Source organism: Cetorhinus maximus, chromosome 2 (assembly GCF_964194155.1).
Source record: "Cetorhinus maximus chromosome 2, sCetMax3.hap1.1, whole genome shotgun sequence".
Lineage (NCBI taxonomy): Eukaryota > Metazoa > Chordata > Chondrichthyes > Lamniformes > Cetorhinidae > Cetorhinus > Cetorhinus maximus.
The window spans coordinates 105,021,195-105,046,137 of NC_135880.1; the positions used below are offsets into that span (position 1 = coordinate 105,021,195).

Here is a 24,943-nt window from a genome sequence, read left to right on the forward strand (position 1 = left end):
AAGAAAAATTTGGATGCCAGTGCAGTTTTTCCTAAAATTGGATGGTGAGTTGAAACAGAAGACTATTTAGGTTTTCTTTTTGGTGAAGGTTTGACATTGATTGCCCACCTACCTGTTCTTGGGCAGCATTCAACATTGGTTCCTGGATGTCAGTGTACATTCGTCTCAAAGCATTGTAACCACCTGGAATACTTTCTAGGTTGCTAAGAGCTCGGTCTTGGTTCCGCATCATTTCCTGCATCATAGCTGGATTTCGCGCAAGTTCTAAAGTCTATTTCAAAATAGGATGATATTTAAATTAGCCGGGGAGACAACAGCGCGCACAATGTAAAGCTCAAATCTGAAAAAAAGATTCAAAATCAAACTAAGCCAAATCGGCAGCTCTTAAGGCACAGAATTTAGATTTGTTTAAAATTATGTTTGCATCATTATCCTTGCTAAAGAGAAAACACCTAAAGTGTTTTGATTGTTTGTCATCTCTTAAACATGTAGATCTTTCACATAGCACAACAAAATTATTTCAAAAACTTAAAAGCTGAGCACATGTCCAAATGCAATAATTACTTGTCTCGAAATGCTTTACGTCCAGGCTTACACAAAAGAACAATGCAGAATGAGAAGAGGCAATTCAGCCATCAGGCCTGCTCCTGCCATCTTTCTCTCTAGGAATTCACATTTCAACTCGTCACCATGTTGGGGAGGGAGCTTTGATTGCTTGGTTCGAAAAGAACAGAGCAGTTTTTGCAATGCAATTTACTTCTTTTCAGTTAAACAAATGGAAAAAATTATGATCTCTTTGCTTGCTCCCTCTGACTTACTTGTCTCATTATGTCTGGGTTATTAAGCATGTGACTAATCTCTGGGTTTCGCTGAATCAACTGCTGCATCTGTGGGTTGGTCACAATTAACTGTCTCATCATGTCTGGGTTTGACAGCATGTTCTGCACAAATGGGTTTTCCATGATCTGAGACATCATTTCTGGATTTGACAGTAGCTGGCGCTGCATCTGAGACTGTAACTCCAGAAAGTTGGATGAATTCAATCCCAAGCTGCTCAAACCTGCAAGTCCTCCCAATCCACCTGGAACACACAAGACATTAGGGCAATGGGAGAACACATCATAACAAATGCTCAAATAAATTCAAAACAAAACAAAAACTAAATAAATTTGGTTTAAGGTCAACATCACCAACAGGTTCTACAGATAGGTTCGGATATTCAAATGAGAGGGGAAACCCAGTTTCAACAAACAATCTCTAACTAACAAACTTCAGAGGAATCTGTTGTACAACATCAGGTGAAAGTGGAGGGACCTGCAAGTGATGGGTCTCAGCTGAATTGAAAGACAATAATTGTTTGGCTACACATGGAGAACAAAACCTCACCACCACCTCCCAAATTCATGGAAACATATCCAATCTGAACCACTGCATTTAGAAGAGATGAAAAGGATATTTAAAGATTTTCTCCTAACTTGCACTCCACTCTCCACCATTTTAGCAGATGTTATTGGATTGCACCCTACATCTTAGCTAAAAAAGCGGGAAGGTGACTACAACCAGGTCTCTGCTGTTATGATTTGAGCTGGTTACTAGAAGCTTTGAATTTTTCCTCAATGGTGGCATCGACCTGGATGTTGGGCCAGGCTAGTGACAGAAGCAACATGGCTCTAATCAACAGCTTTACTTGCCCCTGATGCAAAATTTAAAGTTCTGCACAGGACAGATCAGTGAAAAGAACATAGCATAATGTATTAAAAAAAACACATGGATTTCTCCAGGGAGAGGAGCAGTAAGGAAAAGACTAAGTCATCCTGGACAAGTCCCCTACTGAAGGGCTGCAAGGCAACACTGACGAGAGCAGGTTATCTAATAGTTATCATGACCAAGAAACAATGTATGGAGAGGAGAAGGAAGAAAGTAATTTTCAGTAATGTCAAGCTACAAAACTAAAGCTAGATGGGTGGGTTAACTGGGATCAGACTGAAGTCAACATGGTCTCCTGGAGCTTGCCTGATTGTATTTGAGATCAGCAAGGTACATCCCAGATATTCCTAAATTAGCCTAAGTTTTCCCCACATTGCCTCTGGCCTATTTTGAGAGATTGTATAATGGTGCTTATAGATTGCACTATATCAGGATGGAGCAGGTTTAATAGACCAGTTGGCCTTTTCAGGTCTTTTTTCCGATGCTTGTACATTCTGTGTGCTCTGTGAAGACTAACACAATCACTATAACGAAAAGGTTAGCCTCTTAATGCATTAACACATCCTGAACTGGACAGAATAGGCTTGCATCAGCTGGAGTTTAGAAGAGTAAGAGGTGACTTGATTGAAATATACAAGATCCTGAGGGGACTCAACAGGATGGATGTGGAAAGGAGGTTTCCCCTTCTGCAAGAATCTAGATTACTAGAGGACATTGTTTAAAAATAAAGGGCTGCCCATTTAAGACAAAGATAAGTAAAAATCTTCTCTCTCAGAAGGTTATGAGTCTTTGGAACTCTCTTCCTTAAAAGGCGGTGGAAGCAGATTCTTTGAATATTTTTAAGACAGAGCTAGATAGATTCTTGATAAGCAAGGGGTGAAAGGTTATCGGAGGTAGTCGAGAATGTGGAGTTGAGGTTACAAATCAGGTCAGCCATGATCTTATTGAATGGTCGACCAAGCTTGAGGGGCCGAGCAGTCTATTCCTGCTCCTAATTTGTATGTTCATATGAATTAACCAATTTTAATGTATAGCAAAAAAGTTTGGAAATAAATTCAGGGCTTAAAGTGCTGAATGGGCTCTCATTATTCAGGCCATCAAATTTAATAAGCAGGTAGCTAACTGGCAACCAGTTTAACTTTCTACTGATGACACTTACCAAGGCTGCTAATAGTCGAGGCCGTGCTGCTGGATGTTGCTGAAGTATCAGCAGCAGTGCTGCTTTGGCTGTCAGGTTGGCTCTGCTGCTCTGGAGGCCTTAATCAAAATGGGAAATTTTTTAGAGCAATTTTATGTTGATTTTTTTTGGAATGTGAATTTTCTTTTTATGTTGATCAAAGTGAAGTATATTGGTGCCAAGGTATGAAAACAATGCATCTCAGACATATGGTTTCAGCATCAAGCATGCCCAAACTTAAGAGTAAAGGTCTCTTAAGTCTGTGCCTTAGCCCCACATCAGAAGAACATCACCTACTATACCAGTAACACACTTCTTCCACTGCCCACACCAATGACCCTATCTATGGTCTTGTGGGAGATTACCAATTTAATGCCAATTTCTAAGTAGTTCTGGGATCATGCCCACGAGTCATCGAATGTTCAACTCATTTCTGGTAACGCCCCTACAGTGAGCAGGCAGAGAACACTTCCGTTCCATCAGGATTGGATTTGATCCATATGCCAAAGGTCACTGTCTACTCCACTTTAGGCAACCAAGTTGAATTCTACATTTTCTTTCTAAAAATTCTGAACTCCTGATGATCTCTATTCCAGAAGTTTTAGCTACTCTGTGAATTATAAATAAACACAAGTATATTCACATATGGATTCCAACACTGATGACAGAACAGGGGCTAAAACACAAAGTCATCTTATCCTACCTTTTGATCAGGTGGTGCTCTTTTGCAAAAGTTGATGAAGGGAGGGTAGTTATATATGGTGTATATGAATTTTCAAAAGGCGTTTGATAAAGCGCCGCATAGAGTTAGCAAAACTGAAGTCCGTTGGATTAAAGGAACAGTAGCTGCATGGATGCAAAATCGTCTAAGGAACAGAGGTGAGCAGCAAATGATTATTTTTCAGGTTGCAGAGAAGCATACAGCAGTCTCCCCAAAGGTCAGTGTTAGGACCACTGCTCTTTTAATAATCTGGACTTGGGTTTACAGGGAATACTACATCCCCTACTACAGGGCATGGAGCAAACAATGAGCAAAATAGTAACAGGCTTCAGGGCGCAAGGCTGGTGAACTGGGTGTGATAAATGAAATTTAGCGAAGAAGTGTGATGTTGTTTATTTTGGTAGGAATAATGAGGCACAATGCAAAACAAATAGCACAATTTTAAAAGAAGTGGCGGAAACAGAGGGAATTAAAGTTTTAGACGGTGGCAGGACAAGTGAGGAAGGCCGTTAAAAACACATACAGGATCCTTGGCTTTTTAAATAGAAGAGTGTACAAAAGCAAGGTAGCTGTGCTAAACCTTTATAAAACATTGGTTTGGCCCAAACTGGAGTATAGTGGCTGATTCTGGACCCTAAACTTCAGGAATGGCGTCAGTGCTTTAAATGAGAACGCACAGATGATTTACTAGCATGGTACCAGGTATGAAAGACTTCAGTTAAATTGCAACAGTAGAGAAATTTGAGGTTGCTCTCCTAACAGCAGAGAAGGTTAAGAGGAGATTTGAGTGCTCAAATTCTCTCAGGATATCAATAGAATTAATGAGAATCTATTTTTAGTGGAAGTATCAGTAAACAGGGGACTAGGTTTAAAATTGACAGAAGAGCCAGTGGTGACAATGAAAAACTTCATTTTATATATAAATGCAGAAAGTTGCAATGATCTGTAATACATTACCTGAAAGGGTGGTGAAAGCAGATTCAATAATAACTTTCAAAAGAAAACTGAATAAATACTTGAAAGAGAAAACTTGCAGAGCTATAGAGTAGGAACACAGGAATGGAACCAATGGGACAGCTCCTTCAAAGAGTCAGCATAAGCACAATGGGCCAAATCGTCATCTTCTGTGCTGTAATTAGTAGCTTGACTGAGATGCTACAAGTCATCAAAAGTGACCACATCACAAAATTTGGACCAATTAAACGTTTTCCAGCCAGTCCATCACATCTCCTACCCAACCAAGATGCAAACTCTGAAGCAACTTTCATTATTATAAGTTACTATTAATACTCTTAACATCCTTTCCGATTCATATTGCCTACAATATGTGTTAATCAGTTTTGTGTGGATGGTGGAGTGTATTTCATCTCAATGTAGCAAATTTCTAAGTTGAACTGTATACAATAGAAAAACAGAACTGGCTCCAGGGTAGAGAAGTTAAGTACAAGTTAATTTGAACATTTATTTAAAACTCATGGATTTTACTTTGACCTGGCAATTCTCTTTTACTCTTTCATATTAGTTTTATAGTGTAAATGGATATTTACCTGTTTTGAGTTTTGATAACCAGGTGAACTGTGAGCCCATCCTGTATTCCATGCTGGGCAAGTGTGTCTGGATCTTTAAGGATTTTTCCAGCAAATATTAGCACAAGCTGTTCTGGTTGTGCCTTGAATCGCTTGGATATATCTTCCTTGAACTATTTAAAAAAAAAATTGAAGTTACTACTTTGCAAATGATACTCTTGAATATCTGTCTGTTGCTATAGACACTGAGGAAACAATATAGAAGGCCAGCAAAGTACACAGAGACTTGCAGTCTTGAAATATATCGTGTAGTTTTCCTCAGATATCAACCTTTTCCCATTGTGTGATCTTGCAGAAAGTGTTCTAAATTGACTTTCATGTGACTGCCCTCTAGGTGAAATATTTAGCATCCTTACCTTTCTCAGACACACGCCCAAATGAGTCAAATACAGCACAGACAGGTGCAATTTTGAATCTTGACATTTTAGGTTATCGTTCACTTTCTGAAAAGTGCCACTAAATTTGTGGGAAAAAAAGGTGCTTCTTGCAACTTCGAAATACACGTGCAGGTGTTTTGGTTTTTTTTGTGAGCTGGATCAAAGTTAATCGCCCTGGTTAGAGTTCATGTGGTAACCTCATCAGACACAGCAAGTTTTATAAAACTGGCAGAGCTCTCATGGCTTTGCTCATGGATAATAGAACACAGTTATGATTTTTAGCTGAAAAGATAGAGCTGAGTTCAAACCGGCCTGTCATTTTAAGGCATTTATTCCCAAGAATTAGTCGAAATAAACAAATCGAAGAATTTTTCCATTGCCTGTACACTCTTGAAGCCAATTAAATAGTTGGAGCTGGAATTTTTGGAAGCAGGCAAACAACAAAAAATTGGCTGGTTCCCTTTCCTTAAGAACATTTTGCATGTGTAATGGGGTAATGAAGAGCACTAATGGGGTGGGGTTGGGGTGGGGGTGTGTGTGTGTGTGTGTGTGTGTGTGCAGGGTGATGAAGGGGAGTAGGAATGGTGCTGATGAGTGTGTAAAGAGGTTTGCTTGTTAGGACTGGTGGAAATACTCCTGCTCCTCCTGGCCCACAAGCAGTGCTATAAATGCACTTAGCTTATGGATCTGGCCCTTCTCACTTCCTTTAAACTGCCAGATACCCAAGGTCCAGGAATACTGGCCTCTCCTGAGGGTAAAGAAAAATTAAAATGGATGCACGCAGCCACCTTAAAGGGGATCAGTGACAAATCCATCTCCCGAGGGCGGATTGGTTGTCTGAGACCCATAACACCTTAAATTGACTCCTGAGCGTGATCTGGTCGCCCTCACCTGAAGAAGCCATATGAACTCAAAATGTTAGCACTGTTTCTCTCTTCACAGATGATGCCAGACCTGCTGAGTTTTCCCAACGTTTTCTGTTTTTACTCCCCCATCTGACCCACCTCTGTTAAAACCTGAAGTGGGAGGCTTGGGGTTGGGTTTGAGGTTTTTCAAATTTTTACCTTCCACTCGTCTCCAACACAAGTTATATCACACTCTCCAAACCAGGGACTTGTAATTAGCACAAAGCAGCCTCAAGTTTGTATAGGACATCAAAACAAAATAAAACAGGACAATTTAAGGAAGCTATGCAGTGCTGCCTCTCTAATTTTAATGAGCTGTCATGGTGAGTATGTGAACATGATGAATTATGTCATTTGAACTGTGAAAAAGCACCTAGAAGTACAACTGTACACAAGTTAAGTTACATTTGTAATTAGCATTTTAACCTGCAAATTAGTACAGGCAGTGGTGAAACAGTTTGAAGTGATGGATCAAGGTTCATTATACAGTATTGAAGTACATGCAATTTTCTTTCTCCCATATCATATTGGTAACAATATACTAATCAAGCCTAGCATGGTATGAGTAAACTAAGCTAAATATCTGATTACAGGAAGACAAACCCTTGAACCTCAAGTGAACAGAGCCATTCTGACGTACAGTATAAACAAGGACTGTAATTTTAAGTGTTCTAAAAATTGCTATAAAAATCAGTTTATGGAAGCTTCTACATTAGTGCAAACAGTCAGTACCAATAAACACCTGAGAGGATATACACTGTAAAGATAGTACATACAAGTATTGGAAAAGCTGTGTACATTAACGTGAACAATGTATATTGGATTAACATTTTAAAATCTTAAAAAGGTTAAATGCACTATTTGTGGAGAGTGTACAGGTGGTGAAGTGTTGTTTGCCAACCTTTCCCCTCAAACAAAGCATCCTCATTTCCCTAGATTACTCCCCCAATTCTATTACAGCACAAAATAGCTCATTGGTCAACACCCTCCTTCACTGTAGTCCTAACAAAACTACCAATGCCCACTCAGCTCAACAACTATAATCCCATTTTATAAAATTACATGAAACACTGGTCCTTAGTTCAATAGAACATGAACTAAAAGACTTCTGCGCTCTTACCGATTAGTGAACTAAATCATTCTGAACACAAATGAATCCCACTTCACAGCAGATAGATCTCGTGCTTTCAGCTTGTTTTGTTAAACAAAATGAAAGCCATCCCTACACATTGAATTCTACAGTATTGTCATTTGCATTTTCACAAAAACACTAGTTTCCAGATTTACATCAGCCATTCATCATTTCAATTCATTCCAACAACGGGAAATTCAATAATTAGTGGGCTGGCACTGCCCTAAAACAAACAAAATAAAAGGGTACAGTATCCCACTCACAATGATCACCTTGTCGATTTCTGGTCTGTTTCAGATATTTTAAATCAACCATTTCCTGTGTAGTTGGTTGATCTAGGAATGAGACTTGTCAGTAAGAAGAAACTAATAAAATATAAATAACTTTTTAAAACATGAATTCAATGAAAAAATACTTGCAGAAATTCATTTTAGGGCAATGAATTTAATAAGCATTTTGACAAGGATGTTGCAACTCATTTCAGATTTTCTTTACATGTAACCAAGAAACACAATGGGCCATAACTTCCGACTAGCCTCGGAGAGTGCTGGCCCACAGGAATTGGTGGAAATAAATACCTACTTACCTGCCAACAAAGCAATACTCCCTCAGTGCTGGAGCAGATTGACAACCTATGGAGTGCAGCTCAAACCCTCAACATCCTGACCTGGATATAAGAGTGCGACCAACGGAGCCAAACTTATACAGAGTGAACCACAGTAGCCTCAACACCAACTCCAGTATTACGTACAAATTTTTGTATAAATTTTTGGTTAGGCAGAAATCAGTATGTTAGTACAGTTTTTGGTGCCCGACTTCAGGGAGTCAAACACAGACCAAATGCATTTATACATTCTCAGGACATCCAAAGCACTTCACAGCCTGTGGCTTTTAAAGATTCATGGCTATTATTACACAGGAACAGATGCAGCCAGTTTGCACACAAATATTACAGAAACAGCAAGAGTTAAACGACCATTCTTTTCTGTTGTAGTGACAGTAGCTGAAGGATAAATGTTGGCCAGGACATCAGAAGTTCCTGCTTCTGTTGGCATAGTGGAATAGGATCTTACATTCATTTAGACTCGCAGACAAGGTCTCGGCCTAAACATCTCATTTGAAATCCAGCACAGCCAACAACTTAACACTCTCTAAATAACAAACATCAACAGAGTCAGTCCTGGAATAGGACTTGGACCTATGATCTTATATCTCAAAAGCAATAGTGCTACCAAATACATAATATCCAAAGTCTTCCGATCCCAACAGTGGTGAACGCTGAGATGTTTGCCGTTATGGAGGGCCGCAACAGAACTCCAAACTTCCAGTTCGCTAGAAATAGCTTTGTGGGAGCTAACTGCTTATGATCCCGCTGGGACCTGTCAGCATGTAAGGTTGGACTGTTTGCCTGGGACTTAGATAGGGACTGAATGTGTGGTAGCTAAATTTACCAATGACACCCAAGATAGTTAGGAAATTAAGTTGTCAGGAGGAGGTAGAGTCTGCAAAGGGAGATAGATAGGTTAAGTGAGTGGGCAAAAATTTGGCAAATGGAACATAATGTGGGAAGCTGTGAACTCATCCACTTTGCAGGAAGAATAGAAAAGCAGCAGAGCTCGATGATAAAGAGGGATCTGGGTGTTCTGGTACATGAGTCACAAAAAGTTATTACATAGGTACAGCAAGTGATTAGAAAGGCAAATGGAATGTTGGAGTTTAATGCATGAGGAATGGAATATAGGGAAGCTTTACTGCAGCTGTGCAGCACCTTGGTAAGACCACATCTAAAAGGAGTGCTGTGTACAGCTTTGGTCTCCTTATTTGAAAAAGGATATAATTACGTTAGAAGCAGTTCAAAGAAGATTCACTCAGCTCATTCCTGGGATGAAGAAAAGTTGATCAGGCCTATACCCATTGGAGTTTAGAAGGAGAGGTGATCTTATTGAAACATACAAGATTCTGAGGGGACTTGATAGGGTGAATACCAGGAGGATGTTTCCTCTTGTTGGGGAGACAGTTTAAAAATAAGAGGTTTCCCTTTTAAGATGGAGATGAGGAGAAATGCTTTCTCCGAGGGTTGTTAGTTGTGGAATTCTCTTTTCCAGAAAGCAGTGCATGCTGGATCACTGAATTTATTCAAGGCAGAGTTAGATTTTTGATCAGCAAGGGAGTCAAGGGTTATGGGGGTCTGACAGGCAAGTGGAGTTGATACCACAATCAGGTCAGTCATGATCTTATTGAACAGCGGGGCAGGCTTGAAGGTCCGAATGGTCAAAGTCCTATGTTCCACACTGATTTATTACACCTGCTAGGAAAAGCACTAAAGCCTAGCCTACTCCAGGAACACAGACCTTTAAATCATGAAGAGGGTCCCACACTCCCAAGTGCTGCTAACCCACCACCACTATGCCCCCCGCCCACCCCCAATCCCAACACAACCAGTTCAACCACCTCACCCCCGTCAGCTCCTTAATTTTGCTTCCTCAACAATTGATCCAGGCTGCAACAGAGAGAGGAAGATAGGAGCATAACTTAAAATGCAGTCAGGGGCGTAGCCAGAGATTCACCACTAACAAAGATCCAGACCACTGTAACAGGTTACAAATACTGGACATATTCAATTATTAAGGATTAAGTCACTCCTTTCTTTTAAAATACTTCTGTTTATTTTAATTCTAGTGCACTTGTACCTCAGTGACTATAGCCCTAACTTACTTCTCCATGTTTCACATCTCAGCAGTGGGTTGGTGAAGGCCATTACAAACAAACCTTTTCAGAGTGTATCGCACAAGAACTGGAAGAGCACAAGAGCTGGAAGAGCAAACATTAATAGTAACAGCAGCAAAACTTTACACTTGGCATTGTTTCTTTACAACCACAAACTTAAAAAATAACTGGTAAGAACTAGAAATTTAAATTGTTTCACTGGTGACGCTCGGTATCTTAAAAATATCAAAGTCTTTGCTTTTTGTCAAAAATATATTTGCCAAAATTTTACTCCATGTTCATATTGCACTCTTCCTTCATACTGCACTTCATTAGTAATCAAGCGATCGCAGTGTTAATAATGTTTTCAGCCACACCTGCACTATATACAAGAACGTCAGGGAGACAGAAGCTCGGAAAGTATTAAGTTTCCAAGAGCAAAGATCATGCATAAAATAAAAGATGCAGGATAAAGTAAATGTCAAAGTGTAAAAGGGAGCAGGGGAAAAAAATAAAATCAGAAAGACCTCCCATTACTTACGTGAAGTAACGAAGTGAACTGTTAAAAAGGACAAAAAGTGGTATCAGATGGTAAGAAAACAAAATCTAGTATTATTTGCATCAGTCTGCCACTAGGTGACACTTCAAGATACCACAGAATATAAAGTTTAAGATTTTCCCTCATTATATATTTGGTACAAAAAGGTCAAAAAGACACGTGCTTTTAGAAGTCTGCACAACATCAACTTATTAACACATACATATTGGATATTATAATCTAGTCTGTCCATCTCAGTTAGGGGAAAGATGGAAAGTTATTGTTCTGAAAATATTCCTCACTCCCTAAATTCATCCTGATTTGTACTTGCTACCATAGCATAAATGGCACAACATATCAAGGAGGCTCAAAATGGGAATTAGGAGCCACTCAAGAACAAAAATAATTAAAAACAAATCTGGTACATCTAGAAACTTAAACAAATAACACCTACATGTGCCAAAATAGTAACAGACATTCAACAGTATATTACACCAATTATGACTTGACACTATTATTCATAACTACATTTTTGAATATTTCCATTTATTTAATGCACAATTATGTCTCTCATTATATGCAAAATATTTCGGGACAATGAGAATTACCGTGAAGTGTAGTAACTATTTTCTAAGCAAAAGCATCATCCATTTTGCATTCAAAGTCCCATAAACAGCAAAGAGATGAATGATTAATCTGCTTTTGGTGGTGCTGGTTAAGAATAGTAAAGGCACTTCCAGGTATCAGTGATCATAACGTGATTGCATTTCACACACAGTTCAAGGGAGAAAAGAATGGTTCTAAGGCTAATGTTTTGAATTTAAATAAGGACCATTATGAGTGTATGAAGACAGCTGGCTAGAGCGAGCTGGAAAATACGGGATAATTCAGTAGAAATGCAGTGGCAGACATTTATGGAGATATTTTGTAACAGCAAAGATACATTCCAGCGAGAAAGAAAAACTCTAGGGGAAAGATGTATCATCCATGGCTAATTAAGGATGTTAAGGATAATATAAAATAGAAAAAGTTTACAATTCCAAAAAGATTAGTGGCAGGTTAGAAGATTGGACAGAATATAAAACACAGCAAAGAATGGCTAAAAAAGAGAAATTAGAGTGAGAGAGAAAGCTAGCTAGAAATATAAAAACAGATAGTAAGAGTTTCTACAGGTATAAAAGGAAAAAAGTAGTGATTGTTGGCCCTCTACAAAGTGTGTCTGGGGAATTAATAATGGAAAATAAGAAAACAGATGAACTGAATAGATATTTGTCTTCACAGTAGAGGATACAAATAACATCCCAGAAATAAGTAAATCAGGAGGTCATGGGAGGGAGGAACTCAAAATGGTTACAATCTCAGGGAAAGGATACTGAGTAAATTATTAGAACTAAAAGCTGACAAGTCCCCAGGTCCTGATGGACTTCATCCTGGGGTCTTAAAAAAAGTAGCTGCTGAGATAGCAGATGCATTGGTTTTAATTTTCCAAAATTCCCTAGATTCTGGAAAGGTTCCATCAGATTGGAAAACAGTGAATGTGACTCCTCTATTCAAGGTAGGAGGAAGATAGAAAGCAGGAAACTACAGGCCAGTTAGCTTAACATCTGTCATAGGGAAATATCAAAGGTTACTACACAAAATAAGAGCTCATTGTGTAAGGGGTAACATATTAGCATGGATAAAGGATTGGTTAGCTAACAGGAAGCAGAGAGTAGGCATAAATGGGTCATTTTTGCTTGGCAAAATGTAGAGTGGAGTCCCACAGGGATCAATTTTCAGACCTCAACTATTTACAATTATTCCAATATATTAAAAATTAAGACAGACATGAGAATTTTCTTCTCCAAGGGGCGTGAGTCTGTGGAACTCTCTTCCCCAGAAAGTGGAGGAAACAGGGTCATTGAATATTTTTAAGACTGAATTAGATAGATTCTTGATTGACAAGGGAGTCAAAAGGTACAGGGAATAGGAAGATGGAGTTGAGACCACAATCAGATCAGCGTGATCTTATTGACTGGCGGAGCAGAGTGGAGGGGCTGAATGTCCTGCTCCTAATTTGTATGTTTGGGTGAATAACCAAGATACAAGACAGACAGACACACACAGACATATATTTACATAGCGCCTTTCATGACCCCAAGGCACCCCAAAGCACTTTACTGGCAATCAAGTCTGGTCATTGTTTAGTTTTTTTTAATTCATTCACGGGATGTGGGTTTCGCTGTCTGGGCCAGCATTTATTGCCCATCCCTAGTCGCCCTCGAGAAGGTGGTGGTAAGCTGCCTTCTTGAACCGCTGCAGTCCACGTGGTGTAGGTAGGGAGGGAGTTCCAGGATTTTTACCCAGCGACAGTGAAGGAACGGCAATATATTTCCAAGTCAGGATGGTGAGTGACTTGGAGGGGAACTTCCAAGTGGTGGTGTACCCATCTAACTGCTCCCCTTGTCCTTCTAGATGGTAGTGGTCGTGGGTTTGAAAGGTGCTAAGGAGCCTTGGTGAATTCCTGCATCTTGTAGATGGTACACACTGCTGCTACTGTGCATCGGTGGTGGAGGGAGTGAATATTTGTGGATGTGATGCCAATAAAGCGGGCTGCTTTGTCCTGGATGATGCCAAGCTTCTTGAGTGTTCTGGGAGCTGTACTCATCAAGGCAAGTGGAGCGTATTCCATCACACTCCAGACTGGTATCTTGTAGATGGTGGACAGGCTTTGGGGAGTCAGGCGAGTTATTCTTCACAGGATTCCTAGCCTCTGACCTGCCCCTGTAACCACAGTATTTATATGGCTAGTCCAGTTCAGTTTCTGGTCAATGTTAATCCCCAGAATGTTGATAGTAGGGAATTCAGTGATGGTAATGCCATTGAACATCAAGGGGCAATGGCTAGATTTTCTTTTGTTGGAGATGGTCATTGCCTGGCACGAATGTTACTTGCCACTTGTCAGCTCAAGCTTGGATATTGTCCAGGTCTTGCTGCATTTGGACATGGACTTAGGAATTAGGTAAATGCTCCACATTCAATATATGGTATGGTGAGTCAGCCTTGGTGCAGTAGCAACAAAAATGCCTCTTAAATCAGAAGGTTGCTGGTTCAAGTACTATCCAGTAACAAGTATATAACCTTGGGTGATACTTCAGTACTGCTATGAAGTTAGTGCTGCACCCTCGAAGGTGCCATCTTTCAGATGGGACATTAAGCAGAATCCCCATTGATAAAAAGATCCCATGAGATTGATTATCTGAAGAGGAGGAGCAGAGGCATTCTGGTGCACTGGCCAATATTTATCTCTGAACCAGCACCTAAAAAAAAATCTGGTCATTTATCTCCTTGCTGAGTGTTTACTGTGTGCCAATTGGCAACTGCATTTCTATACAATAGTGGCTACACTTCAAAAATCACCATCGATTGTGAAGCACTTTGGGACGTCAAGGTTGTGAAATGCATGTTTTCACGCACACACTTAATGGCAGCTTTTCTGAAGTAACAAGGAGACAAGGAGAACCCCACAGAAATTCATTCCCTTCTTGTTCAAAATTAAGAGCTCAAAATAATTAAAAATGCAGTTGTGCAGTGTGAACAATTGGCAGAATGGTCTTGAGAAACTGAACAGTTACTAGGGTTAGCTGATATATTCAAAGCATGTCTGCTCACCAGAATATTAAGCTTTTAGAGCTCTTATCTGAAAGTGAGCAACAACTATTAGGAGCCCACCTCTCAAAACCCAGTATAAAAGCAGCATGCAAGTCTGATCAGACAACCGTACAAAGAAGTGATGTAACCATGGAAGCGTTTTTACCAGAAATTGAAAAGAAAACCAGGTGCAAGACAGCTAAGAGGCATTTATTTTATTGAATAGTCTAAATGTGACAATGGGCTCACGGAATTAAATTTATGACTTAAAAATGATATGGGCTTCAAAGCAACAAATTTAACAATGAATTGAGATGCTGAAAAAACAGGTACTTTGCATGAACATGCAATTAAATGGGCTCTGTTATGCTTCCAATACCATTTACTAAAGTTCAATTTTCCTAACTGTAAAAGCTGATTGAACAGTTACCAATTCATGACAGACCAACAGATTTGCTCAACATTCTAAAACAATTTCTACTGACCAGTTAAAATCAATGGAATCTTTAGATTTATGAAGTTGCAGTTTAGTCACTGCATCAGAGGGCGATAACAATCACCAAATATTCAGTCATCCCACAACAGTAGTAAGCTAATAAATTGCTGCAAAAGCATTCCAAGCGACTTAGGTTAAGTTTATATGATCACCATTCTTCAACTCTCCAGGATCACACCACTCACTAGTTAAGAGAACAGACATGAAGTATGCTCCAAGTCCTTCACCGCTGCACTCCTGACTTAGTTGTGTGTGCAACATGTTTGCATTTTCCCCCAACCACATGCTGCTCACTTCTCCATTGGCAAGGCTGATGTCAGAAACTCTATGGGGAATTGCATGCCCAAATCATCTCATGCATGAAATACAGAGTACCAACATACTGTACACAGTGTACCAGTGTCCAACTAAAAAATTAAAAATTTGGTTCAGTATTGTTAATCTTTTGAACTAAGCAGCCACCGTTACAAACACAATATGGTTTAACTTCCATAAACAAACACCGAATGCGGTGCAAAACCCAACTAAGGCTTTGGTGGCTATAAAATGTAATTGTCATAGACTATTTTTTCTGCCTAAGTACACCACATGAACATAGTCTATTTAATAAATGTAGGTTAAAAGTAGAATGATTTCCCCTTGCTCATAAGGTACAAACATTTCAATTATTTGGGAACAACAAGCATGGCAGTGATAAAAACAGAACATGCTTGAAGAACTCAGCAGGTCCGACAGCATCTGTGCAGAGAGAAGCCAAGTTAACGTTTCGAATTCATATGACACTTGCATAGCAGAGAGTCCACTGTACGAAGAAGAAGCATTAGATAAGGTTGAGTTACCCTTTTAACTCAGTCACATTAAAAATAACAACCACAGCAGTTAAAAGCAATTCAGCTTCAAAAACAAACAATTTATCTTACTATCTCAGTGGTGGCTAGAGGCAAATCATGAATGATCTTAAAAGTAAAGAGCAAGAGGATAACGAAAGAGTAGAGCTTATTAAGGACCATAAGAGTAATTTATATGAAGCCAGAGGATGTTGATATGGGTCTTAATGAATACTTGTGTCTGCTTTCACAAAAGAGGGACGATACAGACATTGTAATTAAAGAAGAATGTGAAATGAAATTAACGGTGAGGCAGCAAGTATTAAGGGGTTTAACATCTTAGTATGTGGATAAATCCCCGGGCCCAGACGAAATGTATTCTAGACTTTTAAGGGAAACAAAAAGAAGAAATAGGAGTTCTGACCATTGTTTTCCAATCCCCTCTCTCTGGCTACAGGTGTGGTAGCAGAAGACAGCTTACTTTTATTCCTTCATGGGATGTGGCATCACAATGCAAGGCTAGCATTTGCTGTCCATCCCTAACTGCTTGAGAAGGTGTGGTGAGCCGTGTACTTGAACCACTAGTCCATGTGGTGTAGGTACACCAGTGCTATTAGGGAGCTAATATACCATTATTTAAGAAGGAGAAAGGGATAGATCATGCAAATACAGAACAGTCAGCCTAACTTCAGTGCTGGGAAAATTTAAAAACATCGAGGGAATCTTCATTCAGGAAAACACATTAATCAATGGCAGTCAGCACAGCTTTTCTATGGGAAGGCTATGTCTGATAAACATGATTGAATTGTTTGAGGAGTTAATGAGGGTTGATGATAGTAATGTATTTGATGTAGTCTATATTGATTTTAGCAAGGCTTTTGACATAGTCCCAGATGGTAGACTGGTCAGAAAGTAATGGGAGCCAAGGCAAAATTGTAAATTGGATCCAAAATTGTCTGAGAGGCAAGGAGCAAAGGATAATGGCTGAAGGATGCTTCTGTGACTGGAAGGTTGTTTCCAGTGAGGTTTCACAGCGCTCAGTACTAGGTCTCTTGCTTTTTGTGGTATATATATCAACAATTTGGACTTGAATACATGGCATATGATTAAAAAGTTTGCAGACAATGCAAAAATTGGCCGTGTGGTTGATAATAAAGAAGAAAGTTGTAGACTGCAGCAAGATATCAATGAACCAGGCAGACGGGCAGAACAGTGGTAAATGGGAGTTCAACCCAGAGAACCGAGAGGTAATATACTTGGGGGAGGCTAACAAGGCAAGGGAATACACAATAAATAGTAGAATATGGAGAAGTGCAGAGAAACAGAAGAACCGGGGTGTGCATGTCCACAGATCCCTGAAAGTGGCTGGACAGGTAGATATGGTCAATAAGGTGGCAAATGGGATACTTGTCTTTAGTCAAGGCACAGTATACCAGAGCAGGGAGGTTGTGCTTGAATTGTATAAAACACTAGTTAGGTCACAGGTGGAGTACTGCATGCATTTCTGGTCACCACACTATTGTAAAAAAAGTGACTACACTGAGGAGGTTACAGAGGAGATTTACAATGATGTTGCCTGGAATGGAGAATTTTAGTTATGAGGAAAGTTTGGATAGGCTAGGGCTGCTTTCGTTGGAACAGAGGTGACTGAGGGGAGACCTAAATGAAGTATATAAAATGATGAATGGTCTAAATAGAGTAGAAAGGAAGGCCCTATAACCATTTGGTTGAAGGGTCCATAATCAGGGGGTATAGCATTTAGGGCAAGATGTAGGTGGTTTAGAGGGAATTCAATTTTTCACCCAGAAGCTGGTGAAGGTTTGGAACTCTCTGCCTGAAAGGATGTACAGGCAGAAACCCCCATAACATTTAAAAAGTACTTGGTTATGCATTTGAAATGCACTTGTAACCTACAAGGCCATGGAACAAGAGCTGGAAAGTGGGATTAGGTTGAATGGCCGGCAAGTATGTGAATGGCCTCGCTCCATACTGTAAATTTTTAGGATGTCTATATTTGCCAGATGGCTCTTTCAACATTGGTACATCATTTTGTCTCTGATATGATTATTGTTAATTGCATTTGTGTTGAATCTTCTAGGGTAATTCTAACTTTTTCTTCATAATCTCCCATGCACAAATACTCTTAACGCAGTGAATGTTTTCTATACCGTAGATTTTCCTGCTTAGTTAGAGAAGTCTCATTTTTGCCTAGGTACTATGCATACGATATGGGGTAGTACAACCTTGAATTTCAATTCTTATTAGGTAAACAGAATGACTTTCCCAGCAGTGACCTTCTAAGTGAAGTCATTTTGGGCCACATTCATCCAGTTTCTAGAAGAGTTAACAACTCAATCCCATTTTAAAACTGGCACGTTTATCATAATCTGGGAAATGATCAAGAATAGATGGCACCAGAAAGAAATTCACATAAATAAAGCAGGAAGAAGCTTCTGAAGTTGAGGTTCAGGCACATGCCAGGCAAAAAAGAGCTTGTGTGTCCGACTTCATAACGTTTGATTTAAGTGCTGAACGGACGCCATCATTGCATGGAAAGTGGAAGTGCCAAGTTGGAAATGGTGGCTCCACATTCCTTCTTTTGAAATGCTTGAAAGCTAAATTCTTTGGATGAATGTAATGGATATAATAATCTGAGTAGTGACCTAGTGACTCCACTTAAGGCCTACTATGGTTACTTTTGGATAGCATCACTAAATTGATCCAATGCAGATGGATTAATTTATTGAAGGGACAGTAGGCATTTTCTTCTCCCTATGAGCCATGATGGGAATAAATAATATGGAAGGTCAGGGACAAGTATCATTTTACAAATCTTCTATCAGAAGGATTTGTGTCTTGATCTTTCTTTGCTTAATTATAAACTCAATAGATGCTTATTTTATCAGCTTGTTACTAGTCATAACTCAATTAACCCATGACATGGGGAAAAATGCATCAAAACGAGGTGATGGTCATTTGAAATTCAGTCCTACAACTCAAGACTGTAGGTCCAGCTTGTTTTTCCTTTTCACTACATGACTGTACTCTTGATGGTATTTGGATGACTAACTAAAAGGCCCAGCAGTCTCTTCCAATATTGTTAAATCAGCATATGTCTAAATCTCTCACCATTAATTTCAGACAGACCTCACTGTACAGTACGCTGCAAGAAAGTAATTGGCTTGTTGCATATTAGTGAGTAGTACAATTCAACTAATTAAATAGGAAATCATGAGAGTACTGCTTGGGTGGTTTATTAAAAGAAATATCAGCTGAACTTTGTTTTCAAACTTGGTGTACACCACCAAAAATATGTATCTGAAGCAAATGTAATATAATAGATTTCTTTGTTTGGGTTACATTTTCCATTCACATGTCTTGTAGTTCAGGTCCACTAACAATGAAACAGCATTATGTAAAACCAAAATAATCCCCATCCTGCAATTATTCCAATAGCCGTCAAAATTTACAATACAAAGACAAATTCTTTATCTTGTGATCTAAAGTGGAAATCTTATTTTTAAGTGAATCGCTAAAGCTATTTTAGATGTATTTGAGACTTGGTCCAAAATTTCTTTTTTTCTACACTAGCTACAGTTTATGCAGTCTTGCAGTTAAAATGCACAGTTGCTTCCGGTCCAGTCAGAAATTTATAAACCGTACGTACAACTGAAGTGAGGAAGAGGGTTATGAAAGTGACATGGAAGACACAATATGCCAATAGAATTGATAAAACTTAACATTGGAATAGCACTGCTTTTTACTAAAACAGCATTTTAATCCTGTATGCATACAAGCATATCTACAGAACTTCAGTACATTTATTTGAAAATAAAGTTTCCGTGCTCTGTTAACTATGAAAGTCCCTTTTTGATTGTACTGATTCACAGGAATCCATACATGCTGAGAGAGTTAAGCGTGTGCTGGAATTAAGATTATTCTGCTTCATCAGTAAACCAAGTTCTTTAAGACAGCTTTCCTTCTAAAAATTACAACAGCCTAAACTTTATTAGCAACTGAAATCATGAACCAAGTTAACATGTTTTATAATAAGTATAAATAATACAGCAAAGTTATAAGCCCACAAGCTGTACAAGTCAGCCCAACATGCACTGTAAACTGAAAAGTGACTGAATGTACCGTACTGCAATGCCTTGAATTAGTTTACAACATACAATGCTCAATGCACACTTCAAAGTTTTAATTGGAGCACGAGAGCTTCTGCAATCCACTTAGAGGGTCACAGGTGTCATGCAAATATTCCCCAAGCAGTTGTTCATATCCTTAGGAACAGAATTGTGAACATTGACAACAACTGAATCATTAGAACAATACCAAAGTAGTAAACTATTGATACATGCCTATCAGCACATCAACTCATGTGCTAACAGCAAATAGCTTGGATAGTTAGAGCTTAAATTTTCAGATATTTCAGTAATGTATAACAAGGAATACTAGTCTCATTTGAGCAAAAGCAATATGAATTGTTTGAAACTCATTTCATTTTCAACATTTACACAGAAACATTCCAGATTATGAAACAGCATACCAAAAATCCAAGAATAACCCCAATTGCATGTATCGCCCGATTCAAGTAATTGACATAGCCCAACTATTTGTTCAGATCATCAGCGCTTGGCACTTAACCAGACAATAACTACCTCCTTCTTCCCATAGGTTGACTTTAAGGTTAGGTAATTAGCCATAGTCCACAAAGGGCCTCAGGCATCTCTCTCCATTAAGCAGAGACAACTGGTTAATAAGTAGCTTGAGGGCACCACTCCACAAGTGTGGGTCAAGGCAAAGGGGCAGGTCTCCTTGAACTACTACAACCAGTATATGGATTGAACCTGCGCTGTTGGCATCATTCTGCATCACACTCAAGCCATCTAGCCAACTGAGGTAACCGATGCCCCAATGTTTCTGCCTGGTTGAACAATAACTTAAGCACTGATGGTGCGCATTTAAGTTACGCATGCATACCTAGTTGTACGATGATAACACAAACCTTTGAAAAAAAGATAGCATCAGTCTCTCAACTAATGGAATAGACTTCAAAACCAGAAATTTACAGGTCCAAGGTTGTTATGTGACCTACGCCACATCTGTATTTGATATATTTTAAGAGCACTTGACATACAGGGCTGAAAACAATAATTATTTTCACAGGCTATATAATTTGTTGGTACAAACTGTAAGTTCAGATTCTGCTCTTGTACAAGAACATTAAAAAAAAATGAACACAAATACAATCCATATTGTTCTTAAACTGAGCAATCTAAATTTTCCCCAAAACACAAATCCAACTCAAAATACATTAACGTTGGGCACACATCACCATATAATTCAAAACTCAAAACAAATTTGCACGCGTGTTTTAACATCAGATCTCCTCTACCCTACTATCATTATTCACCTTAAAGTAATGCGCCAGCTAACACAGTATAGATACAGTCTGGCTAGATAAAGTGTGTTTCACTAAATCACAATGTGACTGTATGTCTTACATTCTGCACTTAAATTCTTCCAAATCTCAATTAACATTGCTTTCTTGTATTGACTGAAAATAATATTCTTTGCCTACGAAAGAAATACCACATTTGCAAGTAATTTATATAACTGCAGAGCAATTATAAATGGCAGTCATTTGTACTGTTTGCAGCAGAACTAAATCAGTTTAAATCTATTTCTAGAAAGTATTTTCATAGCTATTATAGAAAGCAAAAATTTGTCAAATGCTGTTGAGTCTGTGGAACACAACAGACAAGTAAAACTAAAATTCACAACAGTAACTACATCAAAAACTGAAGTTGGATTCAAATTCTATTCTTAACTGTGTATTAAAATATTTTCAGCTTTCTATACATTGTAGTGTTGAAAATAGAAGCAATATTCCCCAAACTGATTCATTCAAATCATTCATACAAATGGGTACCATTTAAATCTAATTTACAATTAAATATGTAAATAAATACTTCCTGGAGAATCAAACAATATTACTTTCAATCAAGTAATAGTAAATTAATGTGAGAATCCAGCAAAACCTCCAGCAATTTTAATGTACAGGAGAATATTGTATCGTCCTAGAACCTTACCGCATCACTGATTCTTGCCTTACAGCAGTGCTTTTCCAAACTATTCAATCGATCCCTTCAAGTATTAACATATTTCAAGAAATCTTATTTTAACTTTAAAAACTCTTCCAGTTACACAAGGAAAAGCAATCCTTGCATAGGAAATATGCTAATATACAGAAAGAGAAATAACTGGTTTGTAACTTTACTGAATTCACCTCTTTCTAGCTTATCTGCTGCTGAAACCTTCATTTAAGCCTTTATTGCCTCTGGACTCGACTATTCTAACGCACTCTTGGCTGGTCTGCCACATTCAACCTTCCGTAAACTGGAGGTCCTCCAAAACTCTGCTGCCCATGTCTAACTTGTAGCAAACTCCATTCCCCCTGTGCTTGCTTCGGTACATTGACTCCCAGTCAAGCAGCATTCTCATCTTCATTTTCAAATCCCTCCACAGCCTTTCCCCTCCCTTTCAGTGTAACCTCCTCCAACCCCACAACCCTCAGGGATAGCAGCGTTCCTGTAGTTCTGGCCTCCTTGACATTCCCAATAATAATTTTCACCATCAGTGGCCGTGTCTTCAGTTGCCTAGGCCCCAAGCTCTGGAATACCCTCCCTACACCTCTCTGCTTGAAGACACTCCTCAAAAACCACCTCTTTGACCAAGCTTTAGTCATTTGACCCGATATCTCTTTATGTGGTTCAGTGTCATACTTTGCAAAGCATTTCACAGGATTATAAAACAATGTTTCATTGTGTTAAACAGTGCTGCATAAATAAGTGGTTGTTGTAAATCAGTAAGGTTTTCAAAAAAATACATAACTCTGATGATCTTGGGAAACCTTGAACATTCCCTTCCAGGCTTCTAGAATCCTGGGACCCCAGTTTGAAAACATATGCCTTAAAGACTGGAGAAAAATCCACAACTACAATGACAATTGGTTCTGAAAGCACTTGCTAGAAACTGACTGTTTACTTAACACATGTCCACAAATCCCATTCCATATTTCATTACAGAAGAAGCAATCTATTATTACACTTAATGATGGCAAAGAAAACTGAAGCAAATCCTACTTAAATCAGTGCAACAGTTTCACTGCTGCTATTGCAGGACAACACTTATTTCAAAGAATGACTCATCTATAGAAGTCATGTTTAAGAGAAATTCTTTACACCTAGTAACCAATATAGATTTAAAAATAGACAAACTAGGTTAAGCATTGTTTACAGTGTCCAATACTGAAAAAACACTGCTAATGTGCTAAGTAAATTACTCCAATTATTTTCAAACGCCACCAACCAGCTTCATGCCCCAGTGAACTCATTTAAGATAGTCAGTTCCAAGTTATTCTATGGCCTTACCACACCTGACCTTAGCTGTCTCATCGAGCCATACAATCACACATGCAGCCTGACCTCCCCATAATGCACTCCCATTTGCTCCACCTCTGATGGCTATCCTTTTAGCCACGATGCTCTTGCCTTCTGTAAATGTCTTCCTAAATCCATTAATTTTGTCACCTCCTTCCCCATTTTTGAAAATCTCAAAATTCTTTGTAGTTGCCTTCATGATTCTCAACATATAATTGCACCATTACGTTAATTTGGCTCCGAAATGTCTTTAATGTAGTGAGAAGCAATTTGGAAATCAAGCCTATCACAATACCTGTGGGCAAACCCCAAAAACATAAATATGGTTTAGCAAAAATAATTTGAAGTAAATAGTTTCTGTATGGAGACTAACTACAATATATTAATACAACGTGAGCGATAATGACACACACTCACTGATTTGTATTCTGAAAAAAGGCTAATCTAATACTACATTAACCAGCATCCATCCCAACAGCAAAGCATGTTTAGAATCTTACAAAATCCTCCTCATCACATTGTGTGAATCTAAATCACCATTAACGCACAACATTTATTTGTTGGAACCACCTCGATTGCTTAACGTTAAACTGCTCGGGTTATGATAATGATGCTGACGATGTTTAAAGTCTGGGATGACACAGCGTGACTGAACATTTGGAAGATTCATTCATCTGGTTTCTGTGCTGAACCAGAAGCTCGGGAATAACACTGACAATGTTAATGAAGGCTGCCTGCCTGCACAACGTTGTTTCCCGGCTCTTGCTGGTGGTGACACAGTGGATGAGGGCAATTCTAGCTGGTCTCTCTGCCCCGTTGCCGGCCCCTGTGCAGCCCTAACCCGCTTCCTGCGGCCTCTCCACTCCACTCGCCTCTTTGACGGTGCAATCCGGCGCCAGCTCGAACTCCTCTTTGTCTTTCGGAGTCTTGACGGTGACCCGGATGGTTCTGGTCCCGGTTCGAGAACACTGCTCCACGTTCTCCGCCATCCTCGAGCCGAGTGTCAGCCAACGGCCGCTTCCTCATTGCACCGCGGCACCATGGGTAATCCACCCAGAAAAATCCAACCTCTCAACAGCGGCATCAAACACAAAATAAATACATCTGAGAGTTAAAGAATCGCAATAGCATTTCTAAAATAATATTTGTTCCTCAAAAACTTACGGAGCTGGCTTGTGACGTTTCACAGTAGCCCCCATAAGGTGATGACGTATGGAATGGGGAAGTTGCTAGAACCGGAACGGGAAATAGACCGAAGGGTCACATGTGGGGTGACATCAATAGAGACCTTCATGTATGAGCTTATTGAGTCATTGTGTACCTAACATGCTTTGACATCTTGACATAGGATTACATACCGTATCAATACTTTCTACTTCGCTCTTCTAAAATAAGTCATTTTTCTTTACTTTCAATAACAAACCACCTTTGCTTTCCATATGCTTTTCTACATGTTCAGAAGCCGACAAGTATAAAACAGATTTATTATTCTGTTAAAACATGCGTCTTACACGTGTTATGTGATCTTTAGTCCCAATAAATATACGCAAAACATAAATTAATGTGCTTCAAGTTCTTATTTCAACCAGCCTTATGTCAACTATTCTTTATTGAATGTGTTATTTATGTATGTATGCATTTCAGAACTTACCAGCATTGGTATGCTTCAAAGTAAATAAATTATTTCCTGTTTCAC

At 39.0% G+C, this 24,943-nt stretch overlaps 1 protein-coding gene across 2 annotated transcripts in view; it reads right to left on the bottom strand.

Moving 5' to 3' along the window:
* LOC144696403 (ubiquilin-1-like) overlaps positions 1 to 24,301 on the bottom strand; it is a 42,342-nt gene extending 18,041 nt beyond the window's left edge. The window contains exons 1-5 of one of the 2 annotated variants that reach the window (XM_078567660.1): positions 24,120 to 24,301; positions 5,153 to 5,304; positions 2,867 to 2,964; positions 819 to 1,081; positions 113 to 271 (exon numbers count right to left, since the gene is read on the bottom strand). In XM_078567660.1, coding sequence (XP_078423786.1) covers positions 113 to 271; positions 819 to 1,081; positions 2,867 to 2,964; positions 5,153 to 5,304; positions 24,120 to 24,236 — 789 coding nt within the window. In that variant the 5' untranslated portion in view covers positions 24,237 to 24,301. The remainder of the gene's footprint in view (positions 1 to 112; positions 272 to 818; positions 1,082 to 2,866; positions 2,965 to 5,152; positions 5,305 to 24,119) is intronic. The other variant, XM_078567651.1, reaches the window with a different exon arrangement.
* Between the last annotated feature and the right edge of the window lie 642 nt (positions 24,302 to 24,943).